At 29.2% G+C, this 26,233-nt stretch overlaps 4 protein-coding genes across 14 annotated transcripts in view; 1 reads left to right on the top strand and 3 right to left on the bottom strand.

The window, feature by feature from the left end:
- The window catches only part of LOC105839370 (follistatin-related protein 5), a 39,808-nt gene that overhangs the window by 2,997 nt on the left and 10,578 nt on the right, over positions 1-26,233 (top strand). Inside the window, exon 2 of one of the 8 annotated variants that reach the window (XM_036284814.1) lies at positions 10,807-10,892. The exons of the other annotated variants lie outside the window; for them this stretch is intronic. The gene's annotated coding sequence lies outside the window, so the exon portion shown is untranslated. The remainder of the gene's footprint in view (positions 1-10,806; positions 10,893-26,233) is intronic. 8 annotated transcript variants of the gene reach the window in all.
- On the bottom strand, positions 947-7,367 carry LOC105839487 ((11Z)-hexadec-11-enoyl-CoA conjugase). The gene is made up of 5 exons (XM_012685826.2): positions 7,010-7,367; positions 6,308-6,438; positions 4,987-5,192; positions 4,013-4,195; positions 947-2,642 (listed from the first exon to the last, which is right to left on the bottom strand). Exons 1-5 carry the CDS (start codon positions 7,260-7,262, stop codon positions 2,363-2,365), a joined length of 1,053 nt encoding a protein of 350 aa, XP_012541280.2. The 5' UTR covers positions 7,263-7,367; the 3' UTR covers positions 947-2,362.
- LOC105839369 lies at positions 14,435-19,602 on the bottom strand. 2 transcript variants are annotated; one of them, XM_036284821.1, is made up of 3 exons: positions 19,150-19,228; positions 16,621-16,920; positions 14,435-16,399 (listed from the first exon to the last, which is right to left on the bottom strand). In XM_036284821.1, exons 2-3 carry the CDS (start codon positions 16,721-16,723, stop codon positions 16,083-16,085), a joined length of 420 nt encoding a protein of 139 aa, XP_036140714.1. In that variant the 5' UTR covers positions 16,724-16,920; positions 19,150-19,228; the 3' UTR covers positions 14,435-16,082. The 2 variants fall into 2 exon arrangements, with proteins under 2 accessions (XP_036140714.1, XP_036140713.1); XM_036284820.1 differs by lacking the exon at positions 14,435-16,399 and having other exon boundaries at positions 16,545-18,533; positions 19,150-19,602.
- LOC105839371 (hemolymph lipopolysaccharide-binding protein) lies at positions 20,928-24,311 on the bottom strand. 3 transcript variants are annotated; one of them, XM_012685644.3, is made up of 3 exons: positions 23,866-24,311; positions 22,826-23,384; positions 20,928-22,648 (listed from the first exon to the last, which is right to left on the bottom strand). In XM_012685644.3, exons 2-3 carry the CDS (start codon positions 23,294-23,296, stop codon positions 22,352-22,354), a joined length of 768 nt encoding a protein of 255 aa, XP_012541098.1. In that variant the 5' UTR covers positions 23,297-23,384; positions 23,866-24,311; the 3' UTR covers positions 20,928-22,351. The 3 variants fall into 3 exon arrangements, with proteins under 3 accessions (XP_012541098.1, XP_036140711.1, XP_028048558.1); XM_036284818.1 differs by having other exon boundaries at positions 22,826-23,354; XM_028192757.2 differs by lacking the exon at positions 23,866-24,311 and having other exon boundaries at positions 22,826-23,859.

The following is a 26,233-nucleotide window of genomic DNA, read 5'->3' as shown; positions in this document are numbered from 1 at the left end:
GTAGTAGATAGGCATATGCGCGTATAGGGGTGCGTGACGCGCGACACGGTAGGGTCGCGCAGGCGCTACCTGTAGACTCCGCGGAATACGTGATGATAAATACTAAATTTAACCCCCGGGTGAAACGGCGCGACGTCAGGCTATCCGGATCGATAACACTTTTCTGGCATCTCCCTTTCTTTTTTTATCGGCGAAACGTGACTTCGCGTATGTAGGGCATTTATGTATATAAATCGTTGACCGCAGAGGTCGGCGAAGGCGCCTACCCCATCCGTGTGATACATCCGATACCTATCATGTGACAAAGCCTTTATTAAAATTCCGCAACGTTTAAAATTCCGCTATCGGGCCGGGACAAAAATTTGCACGAGGCTATAGGAGACACGGCGGAAAAATGTTAACTATCTAGATACTTGTTATATAAAAACAGTTTTTTAATTCTGATAGCATTTTATACTTAATACTTAAATAAATTTCATTTAAATAATTTCTTGCAATTGGCAGCTCAAAATAATTTTATGCATTCCACTGATTAAAGTGTCCGTTACTATTTTATAATTATAATTCATAATCTCATAATTCATGTATATTAAAATTAAACTAAAAATATTTTAAGGTCGGCAATATACATAAAATTATAATTTATACTGCACGCGTTAATTAATTAACTTTCAATTGGTTATGCTTTATAAATATTTTACTACAAGTGTTGAATACTAAAACTATAATATAATTTTACTTATTCATAGAAATATATAATTTTTGTTCTAAAAAAGTATTAATAAAACAACAATTTAATAATGTTACATAATTTAAAGAAATAAAATCTATTTATTTTCAAACAAAGAACGTTGGAAATAATTAATTTATCGTAATTTATTAAACAATTATTGCATTTTAAGTTATATTTTTATAAAGTACTTTTAAATTCGTAATTATATAATGTTAAATATTAATATGTTAAATTGTGTTAGATATTAATAAACATAATTTATTTGATATCAATTGTAACACACATATATATGTATACATACATATATTTATATGTTAACAATTGAAATCCTATAACGTCATTAAAAGCTATTACATATCATTTGACGATAAATTTATTTAATTGTGTAATAGAATACATAATCGGTCCTTTATTTATCTATATTGCTCTTTATATCCCTGAAAACATACTCTAAAATATCAATATATTTCCGCTGATTCTGCAAATTTCCATATATATGCCATATATTTCACGTATGAGAAATTATTAATATAATTCCAACGAACGTAATTAAGCAACGTATATCATCCATGAAAATTCGAGGATAATCCAATCTATCAAAAGCAGAAATATCCAGCTCATGATAAAGTATACATTCCGCGCCATGTTCTAGAATTCCTTTAATTCAAAGATACAATGTTCATACATAGAATGACTGGTAGCATTGTTCTATTTATTCAAATGTAAAGAAGGACCGGGATGGAAAGACAAGAGAAAAAGGTTATAATTATTTATTTAGTAAAAAGCAAAAAGAAAGTATAGTCAGTATAGAATGCTATATAATTTATAAAAATCGGTCTCACGTTTCTCATGTCAGTCAATACACAGAAAGATAGGAGCAACGGTAATTTAAAGTTTAAACTATCTTTTTATAAGTTCAAACTTTTATTAATTTAAATTTAATTTTTGAAATAATTTTTCTAAATGTTTGATTAAAATGTTAATTGCTTCAACTTTACGTACTTTTATTTTAGAAATCATCTCGATTTTTAGCATTGTTTAAAGGCCAACAAATTTGTGTAATTTGTTCCCCCCACTTTCTTTCACCCACACACACACACACACACACACACACACGCACGCACACAAAATACACGTTATTAATATACAGTGTTATAAATAATAATAATATAAACGCTTTCTGAATTTTTTTATGAAAAGACACAAAATATTTTACTTTGATTATAACACGCATCTCAAAATAAAAATCTACATTCTACCGAATTCGTTACGTTGACATATAATACATATTCAAAATAATTTGCGTGTAAACAAGTGCAAAACTTTCTATCAAATATGGTATCTTAAAATACACTTATTTATACACAAATTTATTACACGTAATGATATCACAAAATGCAGAGATTTTTTTTAGAATATATCAAAATATAATTATACTGACTCTAATAAAAAAAATAATGATCAAAATTATATTTATTATATCATGTTTAAAAAAGGGCTTAAACTACAACACATTAACAATAATATATTAACATTGTACATCTTCCAGGCTATGAAAAAATTTAGCCTAAAATGGCATGTATAAGTTTGGTGCACTTTCTTATTCTTTTATTTTCTTTTACTTTCTTCTTATTGATCAACATGTGGTATCCCAGGAATAATTTTTCTATTTCTCGTACCATCACCTTTATTCGCACATAATCTGTCAATGATCTTGGCGTTTGATGTCTTTAAATCATACGCCCATCCCAACCAAGCCATGAAATCTATAAAAGCGGTAGAGATATTGAGACGATAGAGGCCAAGTTCCGCAGCCTTGTAGTCCCACGGAAAGCTATGATGGTAATTGTGCCAACCTTCGCCCATAGCAAAGAAGGACACTGTGGGATTCTCCGTTGGCTTAACAGTACTGTAACAAGAAACGAAGAAAGAGAAGTTACGCTACTTAATCCAAGCCAGTTACACGAACAAACTTTCGCAGGAATATCATGCAACAGATTATTTAAGCGGAATAATATCTTACAACTTCTATCTGTTACGATATAAGTATAAAATACACTTTGACAAATTAACTTATTTACAAGTAATAATTATAATGTTTATAATACATCTAAGTATGCTTTATTTTAAAAGTACATACAGTATATTTTATTTTTGAAAGGAAAAACAAAAATCGAAAAAAATTTGAAATTTTTATCTTTTATAATATTAATTTCCTTAACAAAAAAAATAAATATAGTATTCTTTAAAATAAAATAGAAATCTCGAAACATTTTTTACAAATATAATTTTCAACAGATAATGTTATACATTATATTATGAATTTAATTATAAATATAATACAGTAATTAAGAGATAATTACCGAATGCTTAAATTACTTTTTATTTTTAATTTGACACTGATTTGTAAATAAATTTTGAAAATTGCAGCTTGTTTCAGATATTTTTTATAATATTTAACTTATATCTTCATTTATATAAATTATTTTTTAATTTTATTTGTTATCACTTTTGTCTCTCTCTCTCTCTCTCTCTCTCTCTCTCTCTCTCTCTCTCTCTCTCTCTTTCTCTCTCTATTTTTTATACACATTAATATAATTTATTATATTAAATTTTTAATAGTATAATTTAATAAACTTGTTACATTTTGTAAAAATATTGATTTTATCTTTATTACAAATACATACACATAACAAAGGTAAAATAGTCTACATAAACCTTCTTTTGTGAAAATTTAATATAAAATTATACGAGTGCGTTATTAAAAGCTGCATAAAAATTTATCAAAAATCAACATTAGTTTTGATCAATCTACATTTTGAAATATTGTTAGCCTGCACAAAACAAGAGACATAAATAATCTAGATTTAGATCTATATTACACATTTCTCATTTATTTTATATTTTTGTTATTAAATGTTGTATTAATTAGGTAGAATATAAAATATAAAAATAATGAGGTACAGTTTAGGTGATAGTACGTATTTAGTAATTCTCCGTTGTTATAAAATTTGTTGAAAATCTAATTGATATATTTATTTAACTAAGAGTATTGATTAAAAATTACCAATTTAATATAATTACTAAAAAAACAGTTTTATTTATCTAATAATATCTTTCGATTATGTACCGATTAAATCCCTAGTAATTATATTAAAATCTATAATCGTTTACATTAAATTAATTTCTTTTCTGCTTGTATCTCTAAGCACGATTCGAATATTATCCGGTCAATTTTAATGATAATCATGCAAGCAAACCAAAAGGATTGACGCGTACCTATTGTACGGTTTATTGCCCCACATGTGAGCGAAACTGTTGACAGAGAAAGTTACATTCAATGCAATTACGTAGCGGACGATCACACTGCTTATGCTTAAAAACCATGTTTCATTCCATACGTAAACTGGTATTATAGCCGGCAGGACAAAGCACAGTGGCACCATAATCAGTGAGTAATATCTGCAATAAAGAATATTCTAACGTTAACAAGTGTTATATACATGCAAACTTGCAAAGTTCAATAACGGCATTCTGGTTTTTTCTTGTGTTTTTAATCATGTGACTTAAGCACATAAATCAAAGTAAATTACAATACAGACATTCAATTCCGCACTCTGATGAGACACTTCACGCTGATTGATTACTACTTAATCTCCCTCATCTCGGAACAACGCGTCACGCAATTTCAAACACTTCGAATAATTACGAAGCGATTTTGCGATCAATTCAACTTATTCATTGTAATCTTTTTTCATAAATGTCAAACCTCATTTCCCATTTGCTTTTTACAACTTTAAGTATAAATAATGTATACATATTATCCAGTTCTTCAATCTTTTCAAGTTTTTTTCTTTACTTTATCTTGAGTATTTATCTGAATCTAATAATGAATTTATTTGCATACCATTATTTAATATTTTTGTATTTTATATTTACGTTTTTATTTATTATTTTGTTTTATTTTAGAATAGATATTTAATATTTTTTTATATTATGGATTAAGAATAACTGTCATTTCATAAAAATGTAAAAATAGACAAACAAATTCTATTGCGAGTACATTTAAAAGATTATAATTTGTTGCAATGATTAATAGTAATTTAAAACTAATATATGTTGATAAATTCAATTAATTAGATTTGATTACCACAAGTCGTACTTGCAATTATAATTGTATTTCTCAAACGTAAATTATGTATCATAAAACAATAAAGAAAAGAACACTTTAAATACTAAATTATTAGACTTACTTATCGGCAAAACGTATCACAGGATCAGCATAAATATCACTCATATCCACATTTTTACCATACTCTTTGACTGCTGGATGATGCTTCATCATTAACCAGCCTATATGCGAAAAGAAGAAACCACGATTAGCGTTATGTGGATCCGCACATGTATCTGTATATCTATGATGTGTTCGATGAACACGAAGCCATTTAGATGGTGGAGTCTGTAAAACATAGAAAATTTTAAATTTAATAATTAGAGTTACAACAAATACGATAATTTCTTTTAACATCTCTAATAAGAAATATAACTTGACTATTAATTTTATTTTAAAAAATAAAATTAATATTGTGCGTTTTTTTAGTATGTTGCATTAAATAATCTTGAATTTTTACTGAACAGCAAATAAATATATTAATCAAAAATTAAATGTAATAATCTATTAATTAGAATACAGGCAATAGAGGAGAGAAAACGATTATGAACTAGATATAGAGGTTATAGAATTCACGATATTTTGTATGCTTTTGTTGAATTTTGAGGATAACCATCTAAATTTTTTTACATGCTGTTTAAACGTTATAACATGGCCACAGGTTGGCCATAGATGTTTATTGTGTTGTCATAAAAGTTGCATTTCAGTATTATATTAGGTAGCTCTAAGTTTTATATGTGTGTATTCTTTACGTCACTTTGAAAAATATGTCGAATGTTAATCTTTTAACTTTATTGTAATTAAAAAAAGCTTGGATATAGCTTCCAAATGATGTAATTGAATTTGGCGTTTAACGTAATGCGTACATGCATTTTGACATATAATAAAGTTATATTGCCTGCATTCAGGGTTATGGACCACTTGCAAATGTCGCGAATCTAACAATAAGTTCTATAATTCCTTTGAATATAATTTGATACTTTTATCTTTTAGAAATAAAATTTTAAGAATATATTTGTTGATCCCCCTACAGATACCATAACCGCAATCTTTATTCTCTTTTCAGTAAATTATTAATTATGTTTGTTATGTATATTCGAATAATTTCTGCTTATAACATGATTGATCGAACTTTATGGGTAACAAACTTGTACCGACAAGAATTATGTCACGCAAATATTTACTGATTTATTTAAATAAAACAAAATTGTAACCCCTTTCTCTCCTCTATGTTAATGTGTAAATGTTTTAAATGTTATTATTGATATAATACAGACATTGGATAATTTACACTGCAAAAGTGGTAACTGATTTTCTCAAATTAACACCTTATGACAAATTATAATAAAATTTAATGAGGCTATTAATCAAATAATTATAATTATTAAATTTAAGAATCATACTTGACCAGCCATACAGTAAAGAAAAATAAGTAATATTTTAAGTTGCAATTTAGCACGATAGCTTCTATGTGCCCAAAGACGATGTAGACCAGCTGTTATGCCGAAACCAGATGCGTATGTATGGAAGATATCTAGAGACAAAAAATAAAATACATTATATTTATTTTTTTATTAAATACGAGAAGATAAGGGAATACGAAAATATCAACATTTTTAATTTATAATTAAAAATGAATGATTTTCTACGAATTTAAGCTTAAAATGTACAAATAAATAATCTATATAATCTCACTTTTTAAATAAATTGTAGTAAAACTCAGTTTAATTACACAAACACAAATAATTTTAATTAATCTTATTCAAAATATCTCAATATAAAATATATAAACATTTGAAAATAAAATAATTAGAAACTAAAAATTTAATAAACAACGTCTCTTAACATCTTTGCTATTATAAAATAGCTATAAATTTTACATCACTGATCACATCATTATTGCTTTACTAACTCCGTTACATCTAATATATTATAGAGCTAAATACTATCAATATTATTTCCGTACTATTGTATTTTTTTTGACAAACAATTATAACAAAAATATATTTACGAATTGACACTTTATTTGCTGACAGCACTAAGATTTATTTTGATCAAAAAATAACATTTTCTTCTCATGATTAATTGATTTAATAAATACGTACTCCATATCCAGGTCCAAAATTTGGCCTCGTGATATCGGGTAACAAACACGTAGATTGCGGTGACATGTAGAACGGTGATGGCAATGATATTAAGCCAAATTAATGGTTGTTCCGCTGGCATATGCTTTGGTGGTTGATTGAGAATCGAATTCCTGCCATTTTCCATTTTTAACTGCACTAACTTTCGATTTTTATTATCCTCATATTCGATTATTGTTGAACTGTACATTGCTGGAAATGTTTGGAATAGCATTGGTACGTTTATTTATTTTATCCGTGATTACTATCGATTTTATTTTGTGCGCGTTTATATAAAAATATCATGACAAAAAATTTCAAAAAATTATATTTTCTCTAAAAGAATAAGTACACTAAATAAGTTTATAATTATTTGTAACACAACTTTTCAAATTTTAGCAAATCTTTATTTTACTTTACTAATCCAATTTTTATGTATATCTATCTATAGATTTACGAAATGTTGGTTACATATCCAAAAAATTTTTAGAAATTTTTTATTTTTACAAATTTATAAACTAATTATATAATTTTTAACAAATTTCTTACTTAAAAATATTAATTTCTAACATAACAAATATATTACTTTTAAATGGATTAAAAATCTTTACAAAACTTTTATAAATAACATAAAATTGTATTAAGAATAAATAAACAAAATAAACAAATATATAAATTTACATTTGTACTGTTTGCAAAAGATTGAAAAATCAAAAGTATTTATTATAATGCTAAAAATTAACTATATAAGTCATTATAAAGATAAACAAGTTAATTATGTTACATGACTTGTTATTTACAAAATTACACGGTGTACGCATAATCCGGACAAGGATTTCATATTGGTTTCATTAAAGGGCGATCTCGTGTTAACAAGCAACCATTGTTAGTGTATAATTGCCACCTCGATGTCCCGACGTGTAATTATCTGCATTAGACGAGCATCTAAATCGCAGTATCGACGAACGAGACGCGTTTCCCAGCTCACGTGTATGTGGGGTACGCGTTCCGTATCGCTGCACACCGCTTATAACGAGCATAATTTCAGCATCTGCGACTCTCTCGTAGCAAAGTGAGTAACAGTTCCGCGCGAAACGCGAGAACGCAAGTTTGTGGTCAAGGCAATTACGCGTCACGCATTGCCAGCCGATTCGTTTCACCGAGATGCGTTTGACGTGGAAATCAACGGGACTTGTATATATCTCTAAGGCACTACGAGTTGCTAACGCTATGCTTTTGTGATCCCAACTACAGTCAACACATGCATATTTATGCATAATAAAAAAGTTTTCCAATAAAAGCTCTCAGTTTACACAATTCACATACATTTAACATTAATCTATAAATATTATGATAACTATTATTTTATATGAATCTTGTAAATGGAATTTCTTAAAATTTATAAAAAGTATTGCTTGCTTCAAACATGCTTAGAAAGCTTAGAAAGCAGACTTGAAAAAAAATTCATGACAGTAAACCGCAAATGTTTTTTATTCACATTAAACTGTTTGTGCAGAGTACATTTTTATTCAAATGAACAAAACTTTTTATATGTGTGGTACTCTATTAACCCTTATGTGCACACCCGGATACCCGGATGCCCACTTTGTCGTATTTTTGCTTATAACTTGAATATAAATTGAAATCTCGACATAAGCCTCCGAATCCCTATTATTTAACTCTTTTAGAAACTAAAAACACACTGGTAATTTTTTTCAAATTTTTTTAACTTAAACTAAATGACATTAAAGTACAGTGCTTAGTAAACACACCCGGGTACTCGGGTACCCACTAGATGAAAAATGATCTTTTGACACGAGAATTAATTAATAACTTAATTAATAAATATTTTATTCGGGTAACAAGAGTTAATAAATAAGCAATTACAATAATTTTTAAAGTAAATTAGATTATAACATTTATTTAGCGCAATCAATATATTTAATTATCGATACACAGTGTTCATCGCAAACAGGCTTTTCGCAAACTGAAATAACTTAGATAGTTTCTATTGATATTTATTTAATAAAGTAAATTGATTCCAAACGATTACGTTCACATACAAACTCAGGAATTAAAAAAAACTAATGGTGGGCACTCAAGTACCCCGGGTGTGTAACAGCGTTATAAACGCTGGATGTGCACATAAGGGTTAATATGAATTCGATTGAAGTAGAAAGTATTTAACTATATTATAAGTATGATGAAAGTAAGCATAAAAACATACAAAATCTTGCAATAAAATAGATGAGTTTTATTATAACGCTTCTCATAATGAATTATTATTTCTTGACATCCAGTCGTACAAATTCAACATATATAGAAATTTAATCTCTTAATGTGAACTACAATTATGTAACTATGATAAATGCGCGTTAAGTATAATACGATTATTAAAAAAAAATTTATTACCATAAAATCAGATTCGCGAATACAATTAGAAAGCAATTAGGGAAGTACCACAATTAGAAAGATACCCGCAGTTAATTTGAATTTAATTTGAATTAATCTAATAGTAATTATATTTTTTCCGCCTGACATGTTCTATGTTTTATCATAATTATTAGATTCCATGAATAAAAACTTTTCACGTCTTTTCGCAAACATCGGTAAACTCTTCATGTATTTAAAAAAAATTGCTTATATACACTATATATATATCTTATCCTCGTAAGTAAAATAAGTCACAAATTATAAAAGACTCGAATTAGGCTTAAATTAATACATAAAATTGTATTTCTTTGAAACAGTCTTTTCACGTTACTTTTCACGCGACCTAATACGGCTCACAACAGATTGTGTTACCAAAAACTGCAGTTACCTATATACTATTTTTCATTTGACGTCGTCGATTGCGTTTAGTCTTTACCGGCGATATTTGCGCGTCACTTGATTCTAACTGGCAACGATAAATTCGATAATCTATGTAATAGAGATCGTACCCCGCGGCTCTCGTAAAGCACGATCACGATTTCCCAACTGTTTTGTTTCCCTGCGTACAATTCACGTAAAGACTCGTGCAATGACTTACGTTAATATGTATGAACCAGCCGAGGGATATTTCTGCCGGCGTAAACGAGGATAATGCACCTCTATCGCTACCGCCTACGTTGCTCCGGATTCCGCGGTTTACAACCCCCCTTTCTTGTAATCCCACCGCGAGCTTAACGTGGCGAAAATGCACGCTAAATCGCGTTCAGTACCGAAACAATGGGCAAGAAAGTACGATTGCGCAAAAGCCCGTAAAGTTGAAATAGCGTTTCTGGATATTCGCAAATAATATTCTGGCGCAAATAAGCCAATCTAATATCATGATATTTATTATCGAGACTGTGTGTAATCAGTTTCTAAACGCTAAATCGATGTGCAACCTGCACAAGGTACTTCGTGCATGGTAAAGCAAAATTATATATATTTAAAATAAATACAAGTGATAAATATACAAAATAATAAATTAAATATATTATTTTATATGTGTGGGTGTGTGTGGGTGTGGGTGTGTGTGTGTGTGTGTAAAAAGACAGTTTACTTAATTTATTATTTTGTATATCGTTACCTTTATTTATTAGAAAGAAAATTCAAAATTTATACTAGTAACACGATAAAATTGAGTTAAAATAATTCAATACAGTCCCTTGTTGACATATTCATCAAGTGGTTCATGTCCAAAACAAATTGTGTATGCAATGCAATTATTAAGTATGTATTATCGATTATTTAACAATTGATGATATTATAAATATGTCTCTCCAATATATCAGTGTCTCTCCATTATACAGGCACGCTATGACACGAGAAATGTTTGATGTATCAAATCGATATATCTTGGTAACTTTCATCAGAGCTCCATCAAAGTTATGGCCCGGTAAGAGGAAAATCATGCCAATAGTCTATTCGGAAAGTATGTCTATCCTCGTGTATTGTTATGCAACGAGGTTGATGTTGAAATCTATCGATAAGCACCCCTGTCACCCCTTCCCCAGCGTCACTCTGTATGTTCTCATTATATTTTGATCATGTACCCTATCCTCTCAGCGAGTGGATGTACAATGTATCGTCATGATTTTCACTAGCATATTACATATTTACAATATATGAAAAGCAACTATAACTTAAAAGAAAATAAAAAATATTTAATAGTCTTAATTTCTTTATTATTGTAAAAAATAAAACAATACAATACTAATTAAAAATAAGGTTTATTAAGGTTTATTAGGTCTTAACTAAACTTCTTAGTAATATTTCTCGTGTAATTTTATATATTTTTTCAAGTTTACTAAACTATGCGCCTAATAAATGTTATGATCTTAAAACTTATTTTTAAATTGAAATAAGAACAATATTACAATATCAAAAATTAATAATCAATTTAATAATAATAAACTTAAAATATTCTATATAAAATTACAAATAATATTAGAACCAGGATTTAGTTATGATTAAATAAGACTTGTCTTTAATTAGTTATGCTTTTACATATCGTTTCCCTAATTATTGCTTATTATACGAGTATTAGTCTTTATTTATTATATTATTCTTTTAACAAAAATAATACTTTTAAGAAAATGTTATTTAAAAGAATCAAAACTAAAAAATATTTGGTAAAAACTGAGATAAATATTTAATAAAAATATATATGAAATAATAATATAAAATTAAAAATTAAACTTTTAAATTTTTAAAAATAAATTATATTTATATAAAACTTTTTTTTTATTTAAAATTTAATTTAAAACATTTAAGTTTTAGGAGTTTCTCATTTATTAATATAAAATAGAAAGTTTTTTCCATATTAGCAATTATGTCACAAAATTTAACATGTTAAAAATTATAAAAATAAAAATAACTGTTAAATTTGTTATTGTTACGAAAAAAATCTTTAATTATAAAAATCTAACACCTCTTTATAATCCCACCAAAGAAAAATAATTGTAACAATAATAGCATTACAAACAATAACACATTACTTCTTAATCCTGTAAATATATAAAAAATCCCAACAGGAAGAAACAAATTTTGTTACATACTTCAAAACTTACAACCCGATAAAAAAGTTTGCGATTAATGGCAATTATTACATTTAATTTACTTACTTAGATTGAATGTCCAAATGTCCTATGAAATTGTCAAATAAAGTACAGAAATAATGTACTACCGGCGCATATATCGTATACTGTTTCTTTCTGACGATCAATAGGATCCTTGGAACATTACACTGCGTTTGTAAAGAGATTCATAACGCTGACGTATTTAAAGCAACTAAAGCCTATGGTGGAAGGAGAAACGCGCGTTTTGATTCGCGACGTTCTTACAACCAAATACACATCGTATCCATTAACCGGAACCTTTCGCTGTGTTCTCCGATTCTTTCTTAATTTTCACAAATATCTCTCTGTTTCTAGCGCCGGTATATGACAGTGTTTACACTATATAACAATGCGATGCCACTATATGTAAAATAAAAATCTATAAAAAAATTATTATTCTTATAAAGAAATTACAGTAATAATGAAATTTTATTTTATTGATTTGCGGTAAAAAGAATTTTGCAGAGAAAAATATTTTTAATTCTAAAATTATACAATCCTACTTTTAAATTATATGATTTTTTAGCACCTTATCAATTTGTTAAGAGCTCAATGCTGCGATTAAACATTATTAGTAGGTAAGAGAATTGTTAATAAATAAATATTAGTACATTTGCAATATATATATAATATTCGAACTATTATATTAAAAATTTTTTATTAAATACATATATTTATTTTTATTAAACATCTCCAAAAACAACTTAAACATAATATTTTTTATATTTTTTATATTTTGACATTTATAATAATTTAAAAGTTTAGTTTGTAAAAAAATATACAGAGTGTCATACCTAAAACGTGACAGCTTATGCATTATAGGGTTAATAAAAATATATTAGATGAGTTGGATGGTCTCTTCCGCCTCTCTCCGAGAGGGGAGCGCGAGAGCGACCCCACTCTAAGAGCCGGAAAGAACAAACGCGCGCTTCGAGAGCCGGCCCGGCGCCGCCTCGCGTACTGCCTCCGCTCCCTCCACCTCTCCCCCCTCTCTCCCCCGCCTCCCTCTCCCTCTCTCTTCTTCTCTTCTCTCATACTGATCAATTTTCAAAAAAATTGATTTCTTACGATTGCATAAATATTTCTATTTTATAATAAAATTATATTTATATAATTTTTTATATAAAGTGTTAATCTATTTTATAGATACAAAAATTATTTTATAGATATAAAAATACAGTTATCGACAAATTAATAGTTTAGATTTTATATTTTAATGTCTGGCATATTTTGACATAAAAAATAAAATAAATTTGTAAACTATTGAATTTTTCAGTAACTCTGCTATAATATTTTTATGTGCAGATAACTAGAAGAATATAACATTAAAAAATCATAAAATTATATTTTTGAAAAATGGCGATGAACCTTTTGTGATCTAAAAAAGTCAATTTTTGATGTTGTACCATTATATCTTCCTCTTCAGAGAGAGAGAGAGAGAGAGAGAGAGAGAGAGAGAGAGAGAGAGAGAGAGAGAGAGAAACCATACAACTTTTGTCTAAACATATTTATGATTCGACCTTACTCTATAAAGTTGAAAAAGATGGTCGTGTTAAATGAGATATCTTGTATTTTTTATTATTAGTTTCAATGTACATTAGTAAAGTTATTTTATATATTTGCACAGCATAATTATTGCTGATATAATATAGAATAGATGTATAGAAATGTGCAATGTATACAGTGTGCAATGAAGCAGTTTCCGTTCATCTGAGAAAAGAGAGATCTTAAAGCACTTTCCTGTCAAGCGTAATTAAATGTAGAACTTTCACAGTTTGATATATGAAGTATCATGTTTAAGACATGAGATTTTCTCGCTTCTTATTTTAGTAGACTGTATTATTTTAATCACTTTAACATAATATAATAATTTTAGAAAAATTTTTTAAAGTGACATTTTTTAGACTTAAGCACATTATACATATAAACCCATAAAACTTTTGTTTACAGTTTTTCTATATTACTTACCGATTCAATGATATTCACTCAAAATAACGTATATTGATTTTGTTTTAAAGATATGTTTCAATTCTTTAATATGAATATATTAAATATATATAGTGCCCCTTATTATCTATTATACATATTCTGAATATGTCCTAGTAAATCAATATATCGGAAGAGAAAGCAGATGCTTTGGTGTGGATTTTTTGTGGATTTCACTTAATTGAAAATAAGTATAAGTTTCAATCTAACTAATCTTTTATTGCTTATTTAATTATTATCCTTGTCTTGTATTTATTACAGCTTAGATAAAAATGCTTAATTTTTCATTGAAAAAAATTGATATCAATATTATAAATTTTGTTAATATTAATATTTCTTTTATAGAAATCTTGATTATTATAAATACTGATATGACAATTGAATGACATTACTTTTTTATATTGAGAAATGCATTAAAGTTTCTTATGTAACAATATTTAATATTCAATACTGGCATTCTTAATGATAATGGCCAGTATTCAGGAAGCACTTATAAAGATGTTAATACGCTATTTCGTCATTCCATTTTTATTGTTTATTAAACGTAAAACAAGGATAAAAAGGTAAAAAGCGAACTTCGTTATAATTTTGTTAAAAATTTTTTCAGCACTTATTATGATTCCATAAAAATAAGAATATACGATATGGCAGTATAAAATAGTTACCAAGAAATTATTTCCGCATTCAATATCTAATTAAAGTATGTTTCAAGATTTATAAATTTTTGCTACTTGTGATTTAAAAATAAATACAGATTTAGATGGAATTCAAGAACAATGTAAAAATAATCCCGATTGCTCAAAACGCAATATGTACTTATTATTAATTGCATAAAATTAATTTTATTATCCTTAGACACATCACGTCATTATTTTCAGTATCTAAAGCATCTTTTGCATGCACCGTTTACTTTTATGTATTTAATAATAAATAGTTACGCGCATGCATTAAAAAAGCTATAATAATAAAAAGACAGACTTTCACTTCATAAATTATAATTGTTGTGTATAACATAGGAATTTAAAAAATTTGAAATTTTACAATTGTTCGCAAAAATGATGATCAAATTAGTTTACTTGGAAACATTTTAAATTTAGCGTACCCGATAATTATAAATGGATAATGAAAAATAAAATAATTACCTTATATGTAAAATTAACTATTATAAGTTTTTCTTACATAATGCGTTTATTTGTTAGTTACCATTAAAAGTTTACATTAATGATTATAATATTAAAAATAAATTTTAAAAATTTAAATTTATTATCAAGAAAAATAAAAAGTTAATATATTCTTAATTGCAATAATAATTGTTATATATAGTTATTAATGTAACTAACCTTAATAATTTCCTTTACACTTTGCTTGATAATAAATTACAGTAAAATGTTCGAAATGGATATTAATAACGGATTTTGCCTTTAAATGCTTTGCAAAATGTTATAAAAACAAACGATTTAATTGAAATCTCACGATTGCATATATCTTTCAAGTACGCAGGTGGGAAAATTATTGCAAGCAGTATTGCATTATATGACAAAACATTTAAGAAAATAATTAAAGAAAGTCGGTCAATTTGCTGACCGATTACTTTAGCATCTATGATTTGACGATTAAAGATTAGAGCATATTGGATTCTACATTATATATTTCAAATTTGTGGTAGGAAAATTCGTATTTGAGAAAGATACCAAGAGAGTAATATTATTAATCATATTAAACTAATCAAACAAATCAGCAATTACTAATCAAATAAGAAGAAGCCATTAAACTTTTTTTAAATAAAAAGAACACAAAAATAAAAAAGAAACATAATATTAAATGATCAAATCAATGATATACAAATGTAAAAAAGAATCAATTTATATTTATATTTCAATTTATATTTATTTTGCTAACTATCTAACCAGCACTAACGATTAACTTGTTGTAATAACGTTGTTGTAAATGAAGAGACTCCATGGTATTTCGTGAACTCGTTTTTATGCACTATGAAGGCATTGAAGAGGACAAGCTGTGTAATAACAATAACGGGGTGAAATGTCGAAGCAATCGGTGAAACAAGTTAGATGTGGTTGCAATTGACAGCACAAAGGATTTGTTTGCAGATGCGAGGAAAGTGGCGACGGAGCAGGAGAAGGAATTCTCTTCTCTCTTTCCGTGATACCGATTGTCGCCGTGATTCTTCCGCGGTTCGATTTGCTTGACGCGAAGAACGCTTTCTTGAAAGCCTTTTCTCCATTGTCCTTTATCGCGTGTTCTTTCGTTTTCGCTGTTGCAGCAGCATCTGACTTGACATCTATGGAAAGGAAATCCCATATTTTTTTTATGTATCTGTATGAGAATTATTCAACAATACCATGATTTAAGATAAAATTAGATAAACATTTTGTTTTGTTTTTTTTTTGCACAATAGTTTTTATTAGAAATATTTGTGACAAAACTTTAACAGAGAAAAGATTTTTACTTAAAATAAGATAAAAATTTTCAAAACGGCTTAACTTCTTAAATTATATTTACCTTTAATTGAATAATACATAGGATCCTTTCTACGAATATCGGCTTGTTCGTCATGAATTACATCATTATTGGTCTCCATTGTTGGTCTCATTATTGGTCTCATAGTTCTCACATATGCATTTGTGTCCACATCTGCGTCTGCATTTGTTCTACCGTCTAATTCCCCATAATCAGTAGGTGCTTCTCTTTTCTTTGCAGCATCTTTTGCAATGGAAATATCAGTAGAGTCTACAACTGCATCAACAGGTTTTCGTTTTCTTGCTTTTCTTTTTTTAATTGCGGCCGTAGTCGCAGTAATTTCTGTAATAAAAATCTGCAGATAAGTAAAATTTGCAAATCCGTCAATAGTAGTTGTTTTTATTGTAACAGTGACATCTGCTACAGCAATCGTGGCAATTGCAGCGACAGCTGTAGCAACTTCTCTTATCACCGACAACAGTTACGTATCGATCTATGAATTTGTTTGCAATCACGTCGTTTAGTCTTAGGTATAATCTACCTAGCTTATTTTCTAGATTATTTTATGAAGATGTATGAAACCCACCAGAATAATGAATCACTTATTTTAAAGGAACTTATTATAAAAAACAGACTTTTACTCTCTGTTTTGTGTAAACATACGTCTTGTAAAAAGGCTCTATTCCAGCTGTTGAGGTAATATTACTGCTTTATTTAAAACAGTACTTTAGTTAAAAGAGAGTTTTACGTTGTAAGCAAGATATCTTCTCATGTTTTTCGAAATATATAGATTTTATAATAGTATCTTGTCAAAAGCGATTGACTTCATTACTGGTTAAATCCGCGGCCTCCTTTTTAACGAGCTCCTCACAGCGGCATATTAAACGATCGTGAGGAACAGGAGGCAAAGCATCGTCATCCCAGTGACCGCTTTGAAGCTCCTTCGATATCATTTGCCGAGAGATATACGGCTGTTTCTCGTCCGCGTCTCCGCGAATGTAAAACGCTTCACGTATACTTTTGACTCGCGTGATCTCTGTTATGAGACATTTGCCGAGATAACTGATCCGAATGTAGAGCGAAATCGTGGCAGCGGTATTCCGGAAGTTCTCGTCCAACAAAGTGTACGTTCCCATCATAGACCTTAAATAGCATAGTCACAATATTATTAAGCCTCTAGAATTATACCACAGGACGTCCTTCACTAAGCGTACTTCCCTTGAAAGGAAAAGAAAAATACTTCAAAGAAAGTGCACAGCTTTTTTTACGGATTTCCCGGTCGATCACATTTCTTTTTTCAAAATGCCTAACACTCTAATATATGATAATCATACATTTTATATTATTGACAAAAGTAATTCTTATAACGCTGACATAACGAAATACTAGGTAGTAACACATTTGTAACGTTAGCTCTTTTTCGACAATCAATTTCCAATATTTCCCAAATGCGGGACAAATGCGATCGGATAATAGGTTTGGAAAGTTTTCGACGAGATAGAAAGTTTCCTCCCTGAACAATATCAGCGATTCCTCGGTTTTCAGCGTTATCACCTCGAAATAATCTGCCGTTTATAGAAGTCCGACAAATGTTCTGCCAATTCGTTCCGCTCGCGGACCTGTTTGGCGATGCTGTTCAACAGATTATCGACCGGCACAGCGGCGAAGCCAGTTTTTTGGCGTGAGGCCGTCTTAAAATACTTGCACACTTCCTTCCGAACATAAAACTGAACATCGACGCCACTTGCTTCTTTTTTAAAGAAATCTGTCGGCACGGAGAAGACAACGGATATGCCACCGTAAAATTTTTCGTTCTCATAATTGGAACCTTGATAAGGACGATAATCTTGCCGGTTTGGCGACAGAGATATCCAATCCTCGTCCAATATGCGAAACGTGACGATTGTCTTCTTCAAAATGACTTTGTCAAATGTCGTGGTCCAAGGAACAAACAACTGTTATTGAATAATTAACGCTGTCTAATAATTTATTGAAACTTATTTAAAGCTATTGCTGATAATAATTAAATTTAAACATTTATATACTAAATTAAAATTATAGTACTAAACTTGGTTTTTGAGTACTAAATTTTAAAAATTATCCAGGATCTATTGCATCCCAAAATTTATATTGATACTTTTCATAATAGTTTTCTCTATATGTACAATACCCTGGTAACAAAAAACATTGACGCAATATCGGAAAATAATATAAAGACAATATTCCCAATATTGTCTTTATATTATTTTCAATATTGTAAAGTGGACGCTTTATCTTATTTAGCCAACTTGTCTAAGCAGAAATATTGGTTTAATATTGGTTCGGCATTGGGCCAATATTAAACCAAGCAATTTGTTATATTGGATATTAATTGCATTCTAATTTGGAGCCAATATTTTATGGCCAAAATTGACCTTACATTGGAAAACATTGGCAAAACATTGGCCAATGCATTCCAATATAACCAATATTTAGTTAATATTAGCCAATATACTGTCAATGTATTTTGCTACTAGGGAATAATATTAATTATATATTAAAATCATATTGGTACAAAAAATATTTGCTTACATTTTCCACAGCAATTTCTAACATCATTAAATGTGAGTCGTGCGAAAGAATAAGCGACGACATTACTCATGAATTCGTGTATATAAAATAATGTTATTTTATCTCATCCATGGCATTAATTTTACAACAGTCTTTGTTGGTAATATACCAGTAAGGATTCATTTTTTGGTATGTGTCATGTTTTCTGCAATTATAATTTATAGATTCAAACGTTATACACGTCCGAAACCAGCAAAAAGTGACTTATTAAATATCTCGAATGCATATCGATATTAAACATATTTCTGTATTTACTCAGAATCAAAACTTCTGCAATTTGCACAGTTACAAAAGAGTAAAAAGCGTACATATGAATATAATAAACGTTTTAGTTGATATAAAGTTTATAAATTATATTTTGCAAATAGCATAGTAAACAATTTTATTTGCTATCAGAAACTTTTATTTACAAAAAATTTTATTTAATCATTAAAAAAATTAAAATTTGAACTTTATAATATCAAATTTATTTAATTTATAATATTTTTTAATTTATAATGTTAATATTTTGTTAAACTTATTTAAATTAATTAAAGAGTATGATTATTATATATAGAAATAAAGAGGATTCTCAAAAAAAAGACAGTAATAAAGAATATATAAAAAAAAGGCTTCAAGTGAAATTCCGCACTCTTAGTTTTTTCGTTCTATTATATTTATTTTATGATCATCCATATTTAAACATAAATTCTATATTAAAAAATTTGTCAACAATGTTTTTTGTTAAAAAAATCAATTTAATATTAATTAAAGAATTTACTATTAAGCGTTAATGCAATAATAGTACATAAAGCATATTATATAACGCTCAAGAAAGTTGTTCAAAAGTTACTTGCTGTTTCCCTGCGAACTCTCATGTAGCAAGAAATTGGATTTAACGAAAGAAAGGCCAATCCCGTTGAGATTCATTAAACCGACGTTTCACTGCGAAACTTGAGTCATTAGTAACTCGCAAAAGAATGGAAACAGACTTATACATTCGTAGTTGCCGAATCAGCCAGACTGTAACACAGTGTCGCAATACTGTAGACCAAAATACCAGATTGTCCACAGCCACAGAATTGCTAAACGATTCTTTCTTCTTATAGATAAAGAAAACTTTTTGTAATATTTTTGTATTTCAACAAAACATCTCATATTCTATATTATCGATCTTTTAATATACAACGTCCTGTACTCAATACATAAAGATTTCTTTATAGTCATTTTATATATGTTACAAGAATGTTGTTTCAAAATATTTCATATTGTATATGCAAGTACATTTAGAAAAGCATCATTATAGCTTACCTTTCTTGTGACATAAAGAAAATTATTAGAATAGTAAGATTACATTTAATAATTCAAAACATTAATTTAAAATATTAGAAGAGAGCAATCATGTTCTTTCAAAAGAGCATATATTAAAGCAATATTTGTATCCTCTTAGCTGTAATCTTTAAATTATAAAAAATTTTGCGAAAAACAGAAAAAAGAAAACATAAATGAATGAGAAAAATGAAGCTATGGACTTCATTTTAACTTATTAGTACTTATTGAGACAAGTTGATTTTTTATCAAAAACTGTATTTTTATGAACAATAAAGTAATAATATAAGTGTGATTGCTAAGTACTAAAAGTAATAAAAGTTTATAAAAGTTTATAAAAATTAATTATAAAGTGTCAATTGTTTAAATTCTAAAAGCTAAAATATAATGCACAAAAAATTATAGATATATGCATAAAAAAATTATACATGTTCTATTTAATGTATTTATTTTATATTTATACAAAGTGTGTTATAAAAAATTATCGTATAAGATTTAGAAATAAAAAACGTTTACATTCTTAATTACTAGGTAAATATGCTAAGTAAATGCTAAGTGGAACACTATAAAAACACACATAATGCACAATAGACATTATACTGCTCATGCATACCTATTGTATCGATAAATCGATATAATAATTTCAGCATATTGCAGTTAATAATTATCCATGTTCAATATTTTAGTTTATATAGGTAGTAGGAAGATAGTAATTATCATCCGCTATTCGGTCTGGTTTCTCTGGTCGTTTGGTTTCTCTAGCGCTATGATTTTCAGCACAAGTATAACATTGCATCTAAAATTAGCTCCGTCTTCATTTTCCGCGCCCTTCTCAATTTCAAGCGCAATTTAGCGAGGATTCAGCAAAATCAAAAACCACGGGTTATACGGCCATGCCGTAAATATCGACTTACATCGTTCGTAACATCGGCTTGCATTGCTCCACTCTCCTATCGATGCCTCTATAAATTCTTTATTCTCCGAAACGTAACGCGCGCGCTATATTTCCTATAAACATAAATCGCGAAGGTTCGTAAGTTATATTTTAGCTGTAACATGCGAGGTTAAAGTACTCTCGTAAAAATTGAGATTCCGATAAAGATATCGATCCAATTTAAAGCAAAGGTACAAAAAAAATTTAACAAACTGACACGTTGTTAATTTTTAATTATTATTTGCGAATTGTTGCACTCCTGCGGCATTATTATAACGCAAAATTCTCACTCTACTGTAAACTCGTGCAACATAACTCAACACGTAATAGTACCGTTGTATTACAACGCGGAAACTTGCAATGTCCAAACTTTAGGAATACAACTGTATTGTATAGAAACAAACAACTAATTAGACTCACTAATTTTAACATTGATAATACGACTAAGTAATCAAAAGGTCCGTTTACCTTTTATATTTGTATCAGTGTAAAGACCACACACATATAGAAAAAAAATACAAATCTTTTCAGAGTCTAAGAAAATCCAAGGAAACATTACATTTATTCGTAAGATGTATTTTGTGTGTGTGTGTGTGTGTAAGACATATTTATGTAAGCCAGACATTTTATTGAATAACCTATTGTAGAAAATGACAGAGAAAGAGAGAGAGAGAGAGAGAGAGAGAGAAAGAGAGAGAGAGATTTTAAATTTCCAACAAGATATTATACGTTAGGAAAAAGAAGATAACTTTGTATATATGTACATGCATATGTTTGAGAAAGATCCTTCACGAATGATATTTGCAGAATGCAGACATGATACGCGCCATGAGCGCAGCACAAGATGTTGCATTCAAGAGTACATAAACCTTATGCGACGCTTAATTTTTACATGTGCACCGAGCCGCCGTTTTTTTCTTCTCACTGTAAAACTCGCATCTGCGGGAGTTCACAAAGGAATGGAAATGGAACGTCGCATGCGACATCGTCCATGCTACCCTCTTTTATTAGGGCGCCACAGTGCTGTTTGCCGCCTCCGTTGTCGGGTTGTCCACCCCACTTGTCGCTCCACCTGGTATAACCGGTTTTCGCCAATGAATCGCCCAACACCGTGACCCACTCGCCTTCCGCATAAAGATCGTGTATACCTAAGAAGGCCACATTTGGATATGCCGCACCCTTGATCGGTCCGGAATGATTAAATATCTCCACTAGTATCTGAAAGAAGATCAACAGATTGCACGGCTATAGTTATGTCTTTATAATCATTATTCATCATCAATATCTTCCATATATTTCACGTCATGCAAACACATCTGTTTGAAGAGAATTTAAATCGTGAGAATTAATCGTTACGCAGTCAATAACGATTAACAACGGGATTAAGCGACTCACATGCTCCTCGGCAATAGAATTGATGATGGCAAGGTGACCACCCTCCTCGTTACAGATCTTCCTCGCGTCGTTCCACGTGGCGGCCCTCGTATGCATCTTATGCGCGCCGATACCTACCGTATAACGATAATCGTCTCTCATCGTGGGGCCGCGCATTGCCATGTTGCATGTGCACATCATGCCGTGCAACATGACGTTTTGAGAGTAAAACTGCTCGAGACGTTGCCTGTGCTGCGTCATCCAGTCCGATTGTCCGGGGATCGTCGAGCTATTGACCGATGTCAAGCACGGGCAGGCGGATTCCGGATTATTGATGCTCGCGGTCGCGTCCTGTGCGCCCCCGTTTAGACCGGCGGAGGTCGTCGTCTGCTCGGGGAAGCCGTATCCACTCGACGGCGCAGCCGAGACAAACGACTCCTCGTGAACAACAAGCGACGCGATGCAACCGACGAGTAAGAAGTACGCTATCATTCTTCCCACGAATTCGTCGCTCTTCGAAGATTAGCCTTGCAAAGTACTCCACCGAGATCTGCGACCGAACAATCGTCAAGTTTGGAAACTAAAATAGAAATTCTCTCTTGATGAAAAAAAAAATTAAAATATTAGAAACTATTTATAACTATAATCGCATAAATTTTTTATTAATAATAATAAGATGCATATGAGTTGTTTCGAGGCAAATTACTTCGTTTTATTTTTCAAAATTGATTTACAAATAGTTCTTCAAGCAATTATCGAGAAAATAAAGATTTATTTTTAATACTAAGAAAAAATAATATAAACTACTTGATGACAATTAAAAAATAATGTAAGATGAGAGAGAGAGAGAGATTATAATAATTACAATAATACCGCAATACAATATAGTATTGCAGTATTATTGTATATTATATATAACGCGTTATATATACTTATATATACTTATTATATAACGCGATAAATGAAGAAATGTAATGTAGCAAGATAAATTAAATAATAAATTATAAAGGATATACATCTGGAAAGAGTTATGTACATATTATACATAAAGATATTAATACCTTGTTTTGAAGAATTATATAGAATATTCACAAAAATCTTAGAGTCCGAGGAAAAGTGAAAAGTTTACTTTAGTTTTCTGATTTGTCTGGCTAGTGTTCGTTTTTGAAAACTGTTCAGAGACACATATGCGTACCAAGCCGAGATCAAAGAAGAACTGAGACCTCCTTGTATTGTCAGCCTCTATTAGATTCTTACCCAGCTGCTCAGCAGGCGCAGACTAAATGACCCACCCAAAAAGACTGCAGTGTTCCATCATCAGCAATCGTTCAAGGACCGACAGCAGTGGCTCGCAAATAGTGTTTCTGCTTTACATGTGTTTATAAGACCAAATCAAATGTTCGGAACGATTAAGAACAATCTATGTTCTCCCAACTTATTATTTTTTAACAGAGAAGATCGTAGATCTTAAAAAAGAATTAAATAACTTGAAGTGATTTAAAAAAAATTACTTTATATTTTTAATTAGTCAAATTAATTAGTAAAAAAATTTTTAATTTGTGACATCTATATATGACAGCTATATTTTCTTTTCATTCTTTTCTTTTCGCTTGACACACCTTTTCGATAAAGAGAAAAAAATATACTTTAAAAGTAGTTATAAATATAACAAAATTGATACATACTTTTCAATGAGTACTTGAAACTGTTATACATTTCTTAAGAGAGCCACTGCTCTATTCGAGAAAGTGATAAAACATTCTCCGCCTTCTCATCCTGTTTCTCATTTTAAAGAATATCCTGTTTCTTATTTAAAAAATATCATATAATATATATTATAACTTATTTAATGTTTAACATATAACATACAATTAAATTAACAAGTTAAAAGACATTATTATACAATTTTCGTTAATATTAAAATCTTCGCAAATAACTCTTGTAGTACATACATAAATTATTTAAAGATATTTTATGGTTCAACGATAATAAAAAAATTGTATCTATTACAACAGTGTTTCTTATTCAACTATGCTAACTATATTTTGTATTGTAGTTGATGTATTTTTACATCTCACAAGAGAACCTCGCGAACCCGAATATTCTGATTTTAATGAAACTTGACATAAATGTAGAGAGAGTAAATACATAAATTAAAAAATTTTCTGTTTAGACTTAAAAACGGTTTAAAGGAATGAAACCACCCTTCAAAGGTTGAGACATTTTTGTCTTTTACACAATATATATCGTAAAATATCAAAATATCAAAAAATATTTTATACAAAAGTTTTACAGTATAAATACCTGTATTTAACTATGCTATTTTTTTTTATAAAATAGTTTTTTTTTTAATTGTTTTTGAAAAAAATTGTTTTTAAAAAAAATTTTTTTTAAATAAATAGAATACTTTTGTATAAAACATTTTTTGATATTTTGTTTAATTTACGAGATATATCAAGAAAAGGCAAAAATGTCTTATCTTTGAAGGGTGTTTTCATCCTTTCAAACCGTTTTTAGAACCGAAACAGAAAATTTCTAAATTCAGGTATTTACCCCCTCTACATTTATGCCGAGTTTCATTAAAATCAGAATTTTCGGGTTAGCAAGGTTCCTTTGTCAATGAAAATCGTATGCACTTACATACAATATTTTGCAATTCGTACACAAGTGCCATTCTTAACGGTAAAGTTCCGAGTACCGCGTATAAAATATAGACGAGCCACGCGCTCGAAGTTAATCGGAAGATTTAAGATGGGCCAACCTCTACCATGTAAACGTCTCCGGAATAAGCACTGTAAATTTCCAGGCGTACAGAATCGTGATTTCCCTCCCTTTTCTTTTCACGGCATATCGGAAAATTTGGTGTAGTAGCTTCAGTGGATTAGAAGATGATATATCATGAACGGTTAGATAATCGGAAAAGTATAACATTCTTCTTCGCAATATTAAGTAAAATTAGATTTTGATCAAACGATGTGCCACCGTGGCATAGTGTAAAAATTGCTTCATTCATAGGAAAACAAAAATATTTAGCAATTTGTTGTATGTATGTATGTACATACATACATGCATGCATACATACGCACACGAACATAAATACCTGACCATTTGAAGTTAGCTGAGTTCCGTTTCTGTATAGAATATGTTACATGCACTATAGAAATCCCGGAACGTAATTAATATTGTTTGTTATCAAATGCCATACACACACACAAAACTTGTAATATAATTCTCTGAAATTTCTTCTTATGATCCGTAGCTACTATCATACATATTAATTTTTTATATAAAATTTTATTTGTTTATTAATAGATATTTCAACTTATCAGAAAAATCTAATTTAATCTAATCAACTTATAAATTTTTTTTATATTTAATTTATATACAATATAATTATGTAACAGATATTCAAGCTTATACCTGAATATG

This window comes from Monomorium pharaonis, chromosome 3 (genome assembly GCF_013373865.1).
Source record: "Monomorium pharaonis isolate MP-MQ-018 chromosome 3, ASM1337386v2, whole genome shotgun sequence".
Taxonomy (NCBI): Eukaryota; Metazoa; Arthropoda; class Insecta; order Hymenoptera; family Formicidae; genus Monomorium; species Monomorium pharaonis.
The sequence above is the reverse complement of the archived record's forward strand: the minus strand, read 5'-3'. Positions and strand labels throughout refer to the sequence as shown.